Genomic DNA, 15,204 nt, shown 5'->3' with positions numbered 1-15,204 from the left:
TCCGTCCGTGCGTTCGCACGCCAAGCCACACCTTGAAAAATAAGAGACTAGCACCATTACCATAGGTACATCTTTGATATTGGACATCCATGTAATAGTTGATTGACAGAAGTCAAAAAAAGTATCTGCTGACCAGTATTTCGTGACCATATCTCATGCTCAAATTTAGAGCTCGCGTGTTTTTTTGAAGTTGACCGCTGTCCAGCTACTGGTCACGTCAGGTTATTGCCCTAGGGGAGAAGTAGGGAGTACGTTCCAGGGCAAACTTTTGTTGCGAACTAACCCCTGGCGCGTTGTTTACTTTTCTTGCGACATATTCCTTGCACAATCGTCTCTTGGAAATTCCCTGATATATTGGGGACGTAATTTCTTAACAATCTTGGAGAAATTGAGTACGCTTATTGGCTATAGTTTGTTAAAATTAAGTGGATAAAATAATAGTGAAACCACACGCTGAGCAATTACGTGCTCACAATTGATCATCCTTGAGTTTCTTATCGAAGAAAAACAGAACCTCTTTTTCCTTTAAGGTTCACTCGTTGCAATCAAGAGTTCCGCTTTTAGGCTTAGCTATATCTATATATTGTGGTTCTTTGTCTCTGTCAAGATCAATGTGTGCTGAACTGGTGCATAAAACTGAATCACAATATCTTGAACAGAACGTTTAAATTCTCACTCGACTTTGTCTGGTGTAAATATCATCTCGGTGAACATTCCTCGCCATCCCAAAATCTGTCACCTTACATTTCTCTCCTTCACCAACAAGAACATTTCTGGCCGCCAAGTCACGATGGATTATCTGAAGGAAACAACGGTACGTTGCTGGTGGTATATCTGGTATCCTACTACGGTGAATATATATTGTCTCTTACTGCGCTATAGACCCTTTGCATAAATGGCGGCGATATCTAAATAACAATACTTATACATCCTAAGCCTCACAATCATGTGAAAAATCCTTTGTCTGGAAACATAAGGACGAGGATGTATAAAGTATTGTTATTCACATTTGGGCGCCATTTACGCAAAGGGTCTATTGACTAAAACAAGTTAAATCAAAAAAGCAAACCTTAGAAAGGATAAAGGGTAAGATAGTTAATATTCCATATAATCGTTATTTCCAAGGTAACGCCTCTCAAGTTATTGTTAGGGAAGTTAGACAAGTCCTGATGGTTCCATGGATTTCTTCATCGGACTACTACAAGGCAAATATGTAAACCAGTTTATACAAAACATACATTTTCTATACTATACCGATAATCTTCAGCCGGGTTTACAAATATAGTTTGTTCGTTTGTTCTTTCACTCGATTTCAATGTATGTTTTGGCGTTCAAAACACTTTAAAAAAGAGAAATGAAACTTTCCTCTCTCACCTTAATGGAACTAAGGTAACTCATTCCATCTGCGATCTGCCAAGCAAATTGCATCAGCTGCTGTGACGTCAAATTTGTCTGGGGTTTAACATCCGGGTCCTTAAAGTAGGTGTCATTAAGACCACGGCTCTTTCTCAAGTAACCCAGCAGATCACCATAAGGTATGTACTCGATAAGAACAAGTAACGGTTCTGCAAAGAGGAATGCGATTATTGCTGGTTAACCTTTGCATTTTTTTTCTCAATAGAAGAAGCTATAAAAGCAACAATTATTCAATTTTACCAGTCTCAGTAATGCATCCCATTAGCTTGATGACATGCGGATGCGGCTTCAGTTTCTTCATCAAATCTAGCTCTGAAAGCAAATCCTTTCTATCAGAGCTTGGTGCATTTTCTATCAGAAATAGAGAAAAGATGACTTCTAAGTGGATTTTAAATTTTCCTTTCTGAGTACGAATGTCAAATTAAAACTAAGGTAAACTGATGAATCAGTGCATTAAATACTAATTTCATTTTCAGAAGGATAGATAATAGTTCTATGCCACTCTCGTGGCTCTTACCCAAGTGATTTGAAATGTCTAAGGCCAGCGGCCAAATTCATACTATAACAGAAAACGCCAGTCAGGAGGGGAATAGATTTCTAGCTAATGTTTGTTCTAAGGAGACTTCTGCTATTAACCATGTCATCAATAAAGTTCAGCTTTTTTGCTTTAGTTATAACGAACCTAATCCTCTAATGGAGTAACTTTGTTTTTAGTGGAAGCCGTTCTTAAAGTGACGAGAGGAGTGGAACATGTCCAGCTTCACGTTTTCTTTGCAATTGCAAAAAGAACAAGGAAGTTAGGACATATAGGACGGTAAAGATGTGTTAAATCTAGGTGTTGACAATGGTCGCCACGAGCCTCGAGTCAGGTGAACCGAAAATTCCCTAAAGCACAAAAAAATTAAAAGATCTGATCGAAAAGATCGTGATTTTAGTATAAGCACATGAATGTCTTGCAACAAGCAAGAAATGACTGCCTCTTAAATTTGGCTCTCGGTGAGCTATCTCACAAATCTTTAAATTACTACAGTGGTCGCCTTGAAACTCTTCTATTTAACCCTGTTGAGGGCCTCGAGTTATGTAATCCGCTCTCTAGTTACCGTGATCCCGACTCCAGCCTTGTTACTCGGCTGCCCACTGGTAAATACGTTGTTAAGAAAGAAGTCAATGATCAATTAGATCTAAACAACCAAGTCAGTTTTTCTACGATGCAAGTAAATGCAGGAAGCTTACTCATGAATTTTAATAAATTTAAGATAATGTGGAGAAATATGCAAAAAATATTTTCTGTAATCAGTGTGCCGAAACCCTGGGTTAGGGTAAATATCACTGGATACAATTTGATCCAACTATCGTACGTCAAAAGTCTGCGGCGGAGTTGGAATCTATTTACAAAATGAAGATGATGGTAGTGGTGATGAATTTGACAGAAGATCTCGCCAATTTGAATTGAAATTGCAAGTCGCAGCGCACAAGTAGCAAAGGTTGAAGAAAATTAATCATTCACTGTAGAGACCTCCCTGGGCTATACACGCCCTTGTTCTACACACACCCACTTATGTAATGCACATACCTTTGAGCATTTTAACAGCCACAGTTGTCAGTCCCTTTATTCCATTGATATTCCAAGCCAATCCTTTAGCGACCTGAGAGAAAGTCCCTGTTCCAATCACTTTTGAGATCTGAACATATTCCCGGCTGATTTCCCAGTTCCGTAACTTGGTTGCCGGATTAAGTGGCATATATTCCTGGTCCGAGTTAACTTGATTCGACTGATTTTCTCCACTGGGCAAGTCTCCTGGTCGGCGCGACTGTAAAGTGGCAGACGCTTCATCTCTTATCATCAAATTGGGCGATGTGTTTGTGTATGCTGCAGTAACGTGATCCTGTAAAAAGGTACAGCAGTAGTGGTTATGACAAAAAATTTCGCTGTTAATATATTATGACATTCTCTGTACAGAGACAGTACGTAGTTAGTAATATATGTACAGTGTACAAAAAAACGGTCAAACCAGGACTATCCACGCTAAAATTCTGGTCTGTTTCCTTTTTATAGGAGTTGCTGTCTTGAAATATATCATTGCAGCATTCCATTTATCGAATGTTAGATTTCTTAACAATTTAACTCTAAAACACTGCAACAATATGGAAAAACTTAAAACCATTTTGGTTTAAAAACAACGACGACGTTTCCACGTTCGCTTAACGTCATTATCAAGTCAACTGAATGTTTATTTAAAAATGACTGACTGTTTATTTTAAAATTTGTACCCATAACAAGGGTACAAATTTTAAAATAAACTAAGAATTCCTAAGAGACACGAATGCAAAGAAATCAATGATAAACAATTGATAAAAAATTCTCAAAAGTGCTAAATATAACCAATATAAAATATTTGCACGCAAAGAGTCACGTAAAATGTTTGGCACGAATTGAGTCTTTCTGCGTATTTAACACAGGGCTCAATTCCTTAATGAAGAGCATTTAAAAACTAAACAATCAAACAAATGACGTAAAGCGAACGTGGAAATGTCGTCGTTTTTAAACCAAAATGCTTGTAAATTTTTCTATATCGTTGCAGTGTTTTATATTTAAATTGTTACGTTTCTAGTATAAAAAAAATATTCGGCACGAGTACGCTACATAATCTTAACATTAATTTTGTATTCTGAGCATTTTTACCAGGCTTTCAGTTCAACGAAATAATTAAGCGATAAATCAGACATTTAGTTAACTGTTATCTCTTATTTTCAAAGTTGCATCATTGATTAACCGTTGTAAGTTATTGAAGCAAGTTTAAAAAAGTGCGCAAAACGTTCAGTCTTGTGCAAATTCATATAATAAGATTGCCGCTATCAAAATCACTCACACACGTAGTGGTAACATCACAACGCATGGTTAGCAGTTGGTGAAGCGTTGGTAATACGAGGTAAAGCCTTTGCAAAGCATACTTACTGCAACGTGAACTTGGGTTGGAATGTAAATTGGTCACAACCTAGAGCGCATTTTTAAGGATATAGACTGTAATGATCAACTGACGTGCATTGCATAAGTCATTTTCAGGTGATATAACTTAAAAATATAACATAGAAAATATAGGCCAATCAGGTACAAAACCTTTTTTATCATCATGATTTGACAAACCAGCTGGAAATAATCATGAAAAGCGAAATGCTATCAAAACTGAACTGAGAACTATGCGACAGTCTTAGCACAACGTACACAAATATGAGTGAAAACCTACTTTACTTCAAATTTGTAAATTAAAGACAATCGTGATGCTGCAAGGATGGAGTGAATCACTACTATACAACTGGTGCATGTTAGTAAGCACTTACAGTTATTTGACTATCCTGGTTGTATTTCCTTTGGTAACCAAAACTGTAAGAGAAGAACACAAAATAAACAATGTATAAACTCGTCATGTCAAATGTGCATGAAGGATGGCAGACATCCAGCAGAAGGACAGCCAGTGTTACAAACAACTCAAGACAGGAAAATGAAATGACTTCTGGTTTACCAGCAAGACTACCAATTTGGCCGTTTTCAAGTAGTGTGCAGAGAATGTCGACTCACTGTTAGTAATCACTGATAATTCCTTAAATCACTCTCAATCGTTAAGTGTGTTTAGGAAAACTTAAATCAAAACCGTCGTAAAACTCAGTTGAAATATGCAGCTTGAAATTATGACCAACTGTTAAATACTACTACTAAAACCTTGTCAACAGCCATTTCCCCTTTCAAGGTTTCATTGCTACAAAATCTGGCCGTTGTTTTCAGATGGAATAACAGTTGAAACATGGCCTACTACATTCGCTTTCAAAATGATACAAGAAACAGAGATTTTGTTGTATAATCCAGCCGTTATATACCTGGTGTACACAAGCAAACGAAATGCGTCCAGAAAAAGAACTTTCTGCCCAGATATTCATAAAAAGACGTATAGTTTTTAAAAATTTTTACGTCATCAGTCTTAGAAATGCTGCTGATGCTGGTTCCAGGTTAGTTTCGGCCAGTGGGTGTCTGTTCTATTACGTAAGGATAGCAGATACACGTCGTATGCACGATGTTCTACCCCATGTGAGAAAAACCGATTGATTTTTCCATTTTACTCATATATTGCTAAGCTTAGCTACAGACATGATTCGCAGTCATTACAATCAGAAGTTTACAAAGCTAGAAGTCTACATTTTCAGTTTTAAAGAACACGCGTGATCACACTCGTGAGTAGGCTATTTATAGAGTTGATTTGGAGGTCATTCCATAAAACATTTTTTTTGTTTCAACGCTAATAAAATCCTGGCACCGAAGTTTCAGCCTCTAAAGTGCAGGTTTTCCTTATAAAATTCGTCTTCAAAGAAGCACAAAATTCGACATCGTTGCCGCCATTTTGACCAGTACTAAGCAGCCAGACCTCGATTTGTGACGTCATTCCGTCTAAGGCTTTTTGTCCATGGCTTCCGAAAAGCCTTTTAACTACCACTCTGGGTTATGACTGCTCTTGAGCCATATTCTTTTGAGCCAAACGGGCTCCAAACCACGAAAATGATAGCGGTGAAGATATTGAAGTGGATAATTACTTGGAAAAGATACATTGTGCTGACACTGTGAAAGATGCCATATCAACTGCAGGTTTTTCTGCTTCCCACCAATTTTGAGTTGGACGAAATGACGTCACATAAAAATGGCCTGGTTACCAAGTACAGTTTCAGAATGGCGACGTCCAAAGTCGAATTTTCGGCTTCATTCAAGACGAATTTCTCCAGGATAGCAGGTACTTTAGAGGCTGAAACTGCGATCAGTGGAAAAACCCAATGTTTAATTGTCATAGGTGGAAACAAAAAGTAACCTTTTTGGAGTAACCTTGTCCTTTAAACTTCGTGGGAAATAATATTTTCTGCTGTTTTCATTGGTCAAAGGGAGGACACGCGTGCCAGAGAAAGATCACTCTCACAAATGACGAAGAGATAACAAGTCCAGTGTTAGTGAGATTGACCAACTGATCTTGATAAATGATCAAAGTGGCTATGAGCCTCTCAACTTGGAAAGTGGATCGTCTGTAAACAGTGACAGTTTTGATGCCACTGACTTGAGGTTTTAAAAAGTAGGTTAAGTTAAAGTTAAAGTCCAATGGCATTGTTAAGAAATAGTGCTAAACTCAACGGTAAGAGAATACACGAGGAGATGTATCACTGTTAAAAACATTCATGAAGTTATCGGTCCGAGAGACCGAGACAGTTAGAAAGAAAGTACCGCTTCTTGTCCGATCACCAAAGCAATAATAATTCTCATTTTCATTCCTTTCATTTTTTTTGGTCTTTATTTTCCCAGCCAGTATCATTGATTTTTTTTCTCTCTTTGTTACCTTTTCTCATCTTAGAAATTTAAAAAAAATGCCTTCAGTGTAGAGTCACTATACCACAAGGACAGCACCACGTCTCGTCCGCTCAACAAAGTTAAGCCCTGTTCGGCGGGGTTCGTACTTGGATGGGTGACCAAATACGAATACCCTGTGTTGTAATAACTTTTTCTTCTTTTTTCCTTCCCTTTCCAAGGCGATATTAAAGACTGCAGAACTCACAGCCTTGTGTAATGTCGTTTCTTCTATTTATCAACTTTTTGTTCCTTATGTCGTCATGTCCGTATTTATGTGTATCTATTTAATATATGGTATAAATAAAAACAGCGGAACACTTCGTTCGAATTCTGCTCAATTCTCTTGACTGTTGATCGTCCAACACATTTAATCACGGCTTGAATCATTCGAAAATTCATACAGCTTGTCAATTTTGTGACTTTCCATGTCTTCTTTTTCGACAATCGAGTATGGTTAAACCTGTATGAGCGGGCACCTTCGGGAAATAAGTTATTTATATAATTGCTGGTAGCTTCTATTTACAAAAACGTTCGAGCGAAAGTTTATTCAATGCAGAGCATTTCTGCGGTAAGATATTGAGCACTTGCGTCAGAAATTCAAATAATAACTAACTTTACACGGTGCAAGCGACTGTGAAACGACCTTAAAATGGAGGATGTTCGAAACTAGAGGGGGAACTCCTATATGAAAAGGTCGGGCTCGGGTACAAATCAAGGATTCTGGTCTCACTTAGGGTGTTGAGAACGAAACGCCAACGTTTTTAGCTATCAAAGTATCCTTTAGTGTGCACTCGAAGAAATAATAATTAAAAGAAACACTCTCATTTAAATTCTGTTTTAAGGCTTGATTTGCGCTGATCTCTCGAGTACGCGAGTCGGGTCTACAAGTGCGCGCGGGATCCTTTTTAAGTAGTATCCTTCAGGGGTTTAATGAAGCTCGAGCAACTCCCATATTAGTCTCCTTAAGGAGTTAAATTCAAATTTTCCGACGAGCATCCCTGACCTTTTCATATGGGAGTTCCCCCGGGTTTCCAAATGTCTAACAGGAAGTGAAGGAGTGAAGGAGTGAAGGAGTAAAGGAGCGAAGGATTGAAGGAGCGAAGGACGGAAGTAGTGAAGCAGTGAAGGAGTGAAGGAGTGAAGGAGTGAAGGAGTGAAGGAGTGAAGGAGTGAAGGAGTGAAAAAGTGAAGGAGTGAAGGAGTGAAGGAGTGAAGGAGTGAAGGAGTGAAGGAGTGAAGGAGTGAAGGAGTGAAGGAGTGAAGGAGTGAAGGAGTGAAGGAGTGAAGGAGTGAAGGAGTGAAGGAGTGAGGGAGTGAGGGAGTGAGGGAGTGAAGGAGTGAAGGAGTGAAGGAGTGAAGGAGTGAAGGAGTGAAGGAGTGATGGAGTGAAATCGTGCCACCACTACAACTTGGAAAATAATATTTTCCAAATTAAAAAATGACAATGACATATGTTACCTACCCTGTGGTACTACCAGGCCCTATAAACAGAAAAGAATATGGTTAACTGCAGTATAGAATAAATCTCTCACAAGGCCCGTTATGTATTAGTGGGAGTACACCGATGAAAGCCACCCTCAACGAACAAACTGGGAGCATTTATAACGTTTCATAACATGTGACACACGAGTAATTAGGTATAGGCAGAGCAATTATCGGAAAGAAATGTAACTCGCTTAAGGACGGTCTTTTGTTAGTGTGCACACATTCTGTGCATCATGCAAGGTATGGTTTGAGCGCACCACGCGGACGTTACCAAGTACACGACTAAAATGAAAGCGAAATTTTCCTACTGTGACCAAATCAAGTTTAATGAACTTGTACTTAAACCAGGAACACCAGAATAGCAGCATATCGCTAACCACTAACTGTTGACGTACTAGCTGTTATCTGTCGAAAATTATGCTGAAATCCAATGTAAACATGTACCTGCAGACGGCGTAGTGCGCACGCAAAACAAGTGCGAGATACGCAAATGTCTTACTTACCGGGGAGGTGACAGGAAAAAATGTAACGGGCGCCGTAAAAGTATTCAAAAAAGATCAATAACTTTAAAAGACGCGTGGTCACTCCTACATTTTATGTTATGAAATGGACGTGGCAAGCGTATTCAACATGTGATTAGTTTCTGGTTGTGAGCAAAAGGTATTTAAACTGTATTTCAGCTTGAACCAGAGGAAGGCTGTCAGAGACGCTGAAAGCGCTGTTGCAAAGATTTTGTCATTAAAAACAAACCAAAAATGGTTTTCATGTTACCTTTTACCATGCAGTTTTAAGATCTTTATAAATGTGTTTGCTTTTCTGTACGTAAGGGCAAATTGTAAGGAAATCTGTGAAGAAATAACCTTTCCCTCTTTTTTCAGAAAAATGCTGATGTCAGCATGTTTATTGAGATTCAAGGCTAATTATCTCAAAGAAATTCATGGCAACCCCCATTTTTCTTTGTGGATTCTAATAGCCCTTCCAAGGATCTACTATTTCTGCATGATCCTAATTTGGCGCAAAAACCTTTGTATTTAGCAGGCACTATCCTTAAACGAGGAAGATGTTCATCACTCAGTGCGGCACAAGATACTTGATCGATACTGAGAAGAAATCTGAATCCTCCTAACAGGCCGATCAAACATGTTACGTTTCAAGAAAGTCAAAGATAACATTCCAGCTTGGAGTAGTTGTATTCACTGACTACTGAAGAATACCTTTCTAATAAGTTCTAATTATTTGAACTCCTGCAGTGAAACTCCTTCGTGAGAAAGCTAAGGAGGCCCAATCTTGGTACATGTATTTCTATTTGGAATTGAATGCACTTACTACAAATTCAGCCGTAGCCAATTTATATCACTTTTACAAGACGTTGTCTCTGGCCCTCGTCATTGTTAGTTGCCTTATTATCACGCGATAACCCCCAGTTCAAAGAGATGACTGAAGTCTTTGTGTTCTGAACGGATCTAAATCCCAACCCAGGATGAATGGACAATCAAAACGTTACACCTTGTCTTAATAAAGAGCATTTGAAAAAGATTGAAGAAATCGTAGACCGCAAGATTAAAAAGATGGCATTTGATTGTTTGGTGTTTCAAATGCTCTTCATTAAGGAATTGAACCTTGAGTAATTTACTCAAAAAGACTTACTTTGTGTGACTTACGTTTACGTGACTCTTCTGCGTGCAAATTTGTATTTTATACCATGCCGCAGCCAATCAGAATACAGGAAAGCTGTTGTATATTCGACGTTATAATCCATCGAATATTTTTTGCTCGCCGCGCGATTGGTCTAAACACGTCACGTGACCGAATATTCCCCAGCTGAAACTGGGGAATATCCGAGAATATTCCTCAATTTTCAAAACTGCGTGTGTTACGAAAAAGATTTGAAGGATAATAAACACACTAGCCTCCATTTGGCGCGAAAATATGCTCGGATATTTGTCCTTGGACATTATCTGCTCCGAGAGGCGAACAGTTTTCCGAGAGCGTAGCTCGAGGAAAACTGTCAGCTTTGAGGGACAGATGATGTCCGCGGACAAATATCCTAGCATATTTTCGCGCCAAATGGAGGGTATTGTTTATGTATTACACCCAACCTTACCATCGTGGGCTGCGATCTTATTCCCGCCGAAATTTAGTAAGCAGTGCCATTTCCAGTTTCTTTCGAGTATTGAACGTCGATTGAACGTCACATTGAGCCATGTCAGAGCCAAAATTCTTACTCTGATCTCCTTTTGAGGTCAGGGCAGGGACTAAAAACTTGAACCAAACATCGCTAACTGATCTAGAAGTTGATATTTACTTTGAAGAGCAAAGAAACCCACGTACGGGAAAGAAAATTAATTCGGACGTCAGCAAGTTTGTCAAGTTCATTCAAGAACCACCCTTTTCAGAGGAAAGAATGCTAACTGAAATTTCTCTTGGATAATTTGATAACTACCTTTGACATTTCATTAGAAATTCAAAAGAAAGATGGAGAGGAGTGTGAGCCTGACTCCTTGACAAGTTTCAGAAACTCCACTGAACGTCATTTGAGGCAACAACAGTATCAATACTCTTCGACTGAAGGCCGCGAATTTTCCAAACATCGTGACGTTTTGAAGGAAAGAACTTAAGGGAAAAGGAAAAGGCCGAAAACCAAATGCTTCTACTCCCTTTTCAAGGGAGGACAGAGTACAACTGTTTAAACGTGGCATTTTGGATACTATGACTCGAAATGGAGCGACGTAAAGGAGAAAACAACACTCGACTCGATGGCCAGGTATACTTGATAGTGGAGGAAACAATGTCGAAAGGACGAGACAGAGCAGTGGCTAGCACGTCCTCAGACCAAGATTTCAAGCCGAAAATGTTTGCTCGTCGAAGATTATCACAGGTTGGCAAGCATTAAACACCAGGAGAAAATGTTGCGAATGTTAAGCGAGAATACTACACGCAACAGTACTTCTAGGCCATCCACTTCAGACACGGGCATCAACAAGATGACTACATAGTCAAACCGCTGTTCTCGCCCAGCAAACCCAACTGTTTGACGCACATGCGACAATAACCATAAACAATTTCACGAGAAACCAGTCAGTCAGGCTACAACGAGAATTCAAAAGAGTTCGTCGCATGACTGAGTTACAGCAGTCAGGAGTGGAGTTTGACCGTGTTTTTCTGTCGATAAAGATATACATAAGATGTTGACTTTAGAACGCTACTTCATATCGGTTTTAGTGTTTCAAACTCTGATCAGTACAAATTTTGCAAGTTTTAAATTAAACTGGTAACTTTTTTTGACTTGCATTCTTTTTATTTTCTTTCATTAATTCTAAACGACTAACATTTTGAGGGAGTCTTGAAACTTTATGTATTTCTGTTCGGCTTAAGAGTTCCAAACTCAGTACGAAATTTTGCAAGCGTTTGACTATGATAATTTTATTCATCATACTTTCTTTATATTTTGTGCCATGAAATTCAATAACATGCGATAAACATTTTGGAAGAGTTTAAAAACGTTGTCGAGATCATAGACAATACTAAGGAAGCCAGTTCAAAGCCACTGAAAAGTCTCAGCGTATGTCGCGTTCATTGTGTTGGGCACTGTATTTTCTATGGCATGGTATAAAATTCGAGTATGTATACCAAGAAAATACAACTGACAAGTGGGATATTTCATGGTATACTACGAGAAAGCGTGCATAAGTAGTATGTATTTATTTTTACCTTCGTTTTATTTGTATTCGTGTACCCTTAGAAATTCTCAGTTCATATTTATATTCTTGTACATACAATACAAAACCCCATAGCAAGAATCCCAGTTACTCTGATCTAATCCTACATGCCTCGAAACGTCATAACTACAACATCAGGCATGATTCCAAGCAAAACCTGCAGAGACTAGTTTCCTGAACAAATTATGGCTTAACAAGATCTCAGGTACTGGCCTCAATCAAAAATGTAGGAAGTGATTCCAGCTAACATTAAATGCATGCCCTTCAATCAATTCAGTAGCCAGATATGAATACCAAAAATATTTTCATTAGTTTCTGTTATATTACACTATATCTGTACTCCTTTTTAAGTTAAGTTAAGGTAAGTTAAGTTAATATATTATACTGGCAAGTCCTCAATAATTTTAATGCGGTAGCGGCTAACTCGAAATTGAATTGAGCTGAGTTGAATTCGTTCCCATGTCTAATCACCTTAAGTTGATAATGGCGTTAAGCAAACGTTGAAACGTCGTCGTTACTTTTGAACAAATAAGGTTTATATTCTTTCGCAATGTTTCATAGTGTAATCAGTGAAAGACCTTAGAATACCACCTTTGTTGTAGCGTCCTCTCCACAGCAGAATAACCAGACCAATGACAACCACCACAAGGAGACAAATGACAGTTGAATATATGGCGTGAAGAATTTGTCTTTGTTTCCTCCAGTTGGCATCTTTAAAAACAGAAAAAGCGTTAGGCTACGAATTTAAACTTAAACTTTGAGTTTGAAGAATCAGTCAACCGGAATTATACCCAAAGTAATTGCCCGTGCAGGGTTTTGGACCAAAACCAGAGTCCAAAACCCGACGAGGCATTTGTACTATACTCCCCACGTATAAAGAAGTAATAAAATATTGATAGTACATGGGTACAATGCGATTCGATCCCGATTTGAACAAACTAGGGGTGCACGGTGGTCTCGGTTAATTTTCCAGTGAGATCACGAGGAGATTTTGAGCTAAGATACTTCAAGATGGTCTACATAACAACCTTTGCACGTTCAAGACTCATACACCGAATGCAAATATGGCGGATCACTTGGTCGGCGCCCGGGACGAGTCGCATGAAAGCGACGCTAGTCAGGCTCTGATGTTTTGTTTTGACAATGCTTCCCCAGAAAAGTCTTGCTTCTTCTTTTGAGAGAGGATGTCTTTCAAGAGGAGCTTTACCTTGGGGAAGGTACTGGCCACACAAATCATGTTGGAACACCATCAAACACCACATAAGCTCGTCATTTAAACGATTTTTCTAAGACCTTCTATCCTGAAATGTACCGAACAAACTTAAGTTTCCGCGGCGATCGTGAACTCCTTTTCTTCGTCTCAACGAATTGCATTGATCCACTATTATCCCATGGAGGTGAACAGTGGAATATTTCTATCCATTCTCGTGGCATTCAGAAACACAGCAACTCCTAGGCAGAGCGAAATAAAACAGACCAGCTTGACGACGAAGCAAGACTTTTCTTGGAAAGCATTGTCAAAACAAAACATCAAAGCCTGACTAGCCTCGCTTTCATGTAGCTCGTTCCGGGCCCCGACCAAGTGGTCCGCCATATTTCCATTCGGTGTATAGGTTGCCTCGTTTTTGCCAAAATCCTGTCAAGGAATAAACCGCTTTGGAAAACACCGACCTCCAAGTTAAAATTCAATCTGAAAGCAGAAATGATTGAGCAGGAAAGATGGCACTCAAATGCCATGACATCTGAATTTTGTCTTCGCTTTGACCTTTGCATCCGGTTGATGAGAATACAAAAAATGACGCCTGGCCTAAATGGAGCCCTGGTTTTAAATAAGCGCCCCCCCCCCCCTCCCTCCCCTGCATTGACAAACACAACATCGGTACTTGCCTGTTTCCGGTCGTGTTCCTGCTGCTGTTAGAGAATAAAAAGAAATAATACGAAACAGATTAACCCTAACCCTAAGAAACATCAATCTTGAAACATTCTGGAGAGAAGGACAAAATGGAAAGAAAAGTAACCAAGTTGATAAAATGTGATCAAAGACTACATCAAACAGGTAACAGTTGGTATCGATTTTACACCATCTGATAACTAGGCAGTACACCTCCAACATAGATTCAGAGGACTTCTCCTCCAAAGTTTCTCTTTGTAATGCAGAGAATGCACGGACATCCTGCCCTATTAACTACTCCTTTAGTTGCTTTGACCACTCAGCGAGTTTATAACACACTTTAGACACACTTTAAACGAAAACGAAACTTGGAACATATGTATCTCTGGTTTTCCAGTTTCAACTACTTGCAAATTTTACATAAGTAAGGTGCCTATACAAGAATAATAACTGGTATTTTTTCATTTTTTTTTTCGTGTCGGTGACCAGAACCAGGATCTCACCGGGCCGGCTTCTCAACAAAACTTCAAACCATGCAACACGTGATGTTTTATCCAGTAGAGCTATCGTACGTAAGTGGGAAAGAGCCAGGTCTTTTCGCGGTGACAGCCGCGAAGGTTTGCAACGGATACCTACTGTACGATGTAAACGTGACCACGTTTTTAACGACATGGACATATGAATATTCAAACGCAGAGACTATTCATCGCCCGGTTAAGACTTTGTCAGTAAATAGAGTTATTGGGCTGCAGTTTTCTGGCTAGAGAACTGTTTGCTATTGCTTTCAGATTATTTGAACTCTGGCTAGATACGGACAGAATTATTTGTTGTTGGTTGAAAAGTCAACAAATGTAATCCAATTAAATGGAAAAACCAATAAAATTGAACTGTTCCCACATTCTGGTTTTGCCAGTACATAGGGTCGTTGTGTTGTTGCTATGTGGCTATTGCTGATTCATAAGACTGTTTTCCAGGCGTTGTAGGACACGGTATCATTAGGGAGTTTAAGCAAATCACTACGGCTGGTGCTACTACGGCTGCCGTGACTGAAAAGCTCTGGGGAGAGTACGTCTCGGTGGTCTGCCAAATTTTAAGTTTAGCGAGTAAAGCGAAATACAAAGAGGAAAGAAACATCGGCTAAGGAGTTTAAAATCTCTTTTATTTAGTTTCTCACAGCCAAATGGCTTCGCTCAAAGGACGATGGCCGTTATTCGATAGGACGAATAGATTATTTCTGAGCGAAAGCGAATGCCATATACTTTGTACCATTACAATTTGATGGATGAAATATATAATATCAGAGACAAATATCCCAA

General features: G+C 39.0%; 1 protein-coding gene across 5 annotated transcripts in view; it reads right to left on the bottom strand.

Moving 5' to 3' along the window:
* Positions 1-15,204, bottom strand: part of LOC145492301 (fibroblast growth factor receptor 3-like) — an 81,305-nt gene that overhangs the window by 3,312 nt on the left and 62,789 nt on the right. For 4 of the 5 annotated variants that reach the window (XM_081471724.1, XM_081471723.1, XM_081471722.1 and 1 more), the window contains 8 exons: positions 13,885-13,908; positions 12,589-12,708; positions 8,256-8,274; positions 4,756-4,798; positions 2,990-3,302; positions 1,657-1,767; positions 1,375-1,565; positions 677-799 (listed from right to left, as the gene is read on the bottom strand). In XM_081471724.1, coding sequence (XP_081327850.1) covers positions 677-799; positions 1,375-1,565; positions 1,657-1,767; positions 2,990-3,302; positions 4,756-4,798; positions 8,256-8,274; positions 12,589-12,708; positions 13,885-13,908 — 944 coding nt within the window. Of the gene's footprint in view, positions 1-676; positions 800-1,069; positions 1,566-1,656; positions 1,768-2,989; positions 3,303-4,755; positions 4,799-8,255; positions 8,275-12,588; positions 12,709-13,884; positions 13,909-15,204 lie in introns of all 5 variants that reach the window. The other variant, XR_014049973.1, reaches the window with a different exon arrangement.

The sequence above is a fragment of the Orbicella franksi genome, chromosome 7 (genome assembly GCF_964199315.1).
Source record: "Orbicella franksi chromosome 7, jaOrbFran1.1, whole genome shotgun sequence".
Classification (NCBI taxonomy): Eukaryota; Metazoa; Cnidaria; class Anthozoa; order Scleractinia; family Merulinidae; genus Orbicella; species Orbicella franksi.
The sequence above is the reverse complement of the archived record's forward strand: the minus strand, read 5'-3'. Positions and strand labels throughout refer to the sequence as shown.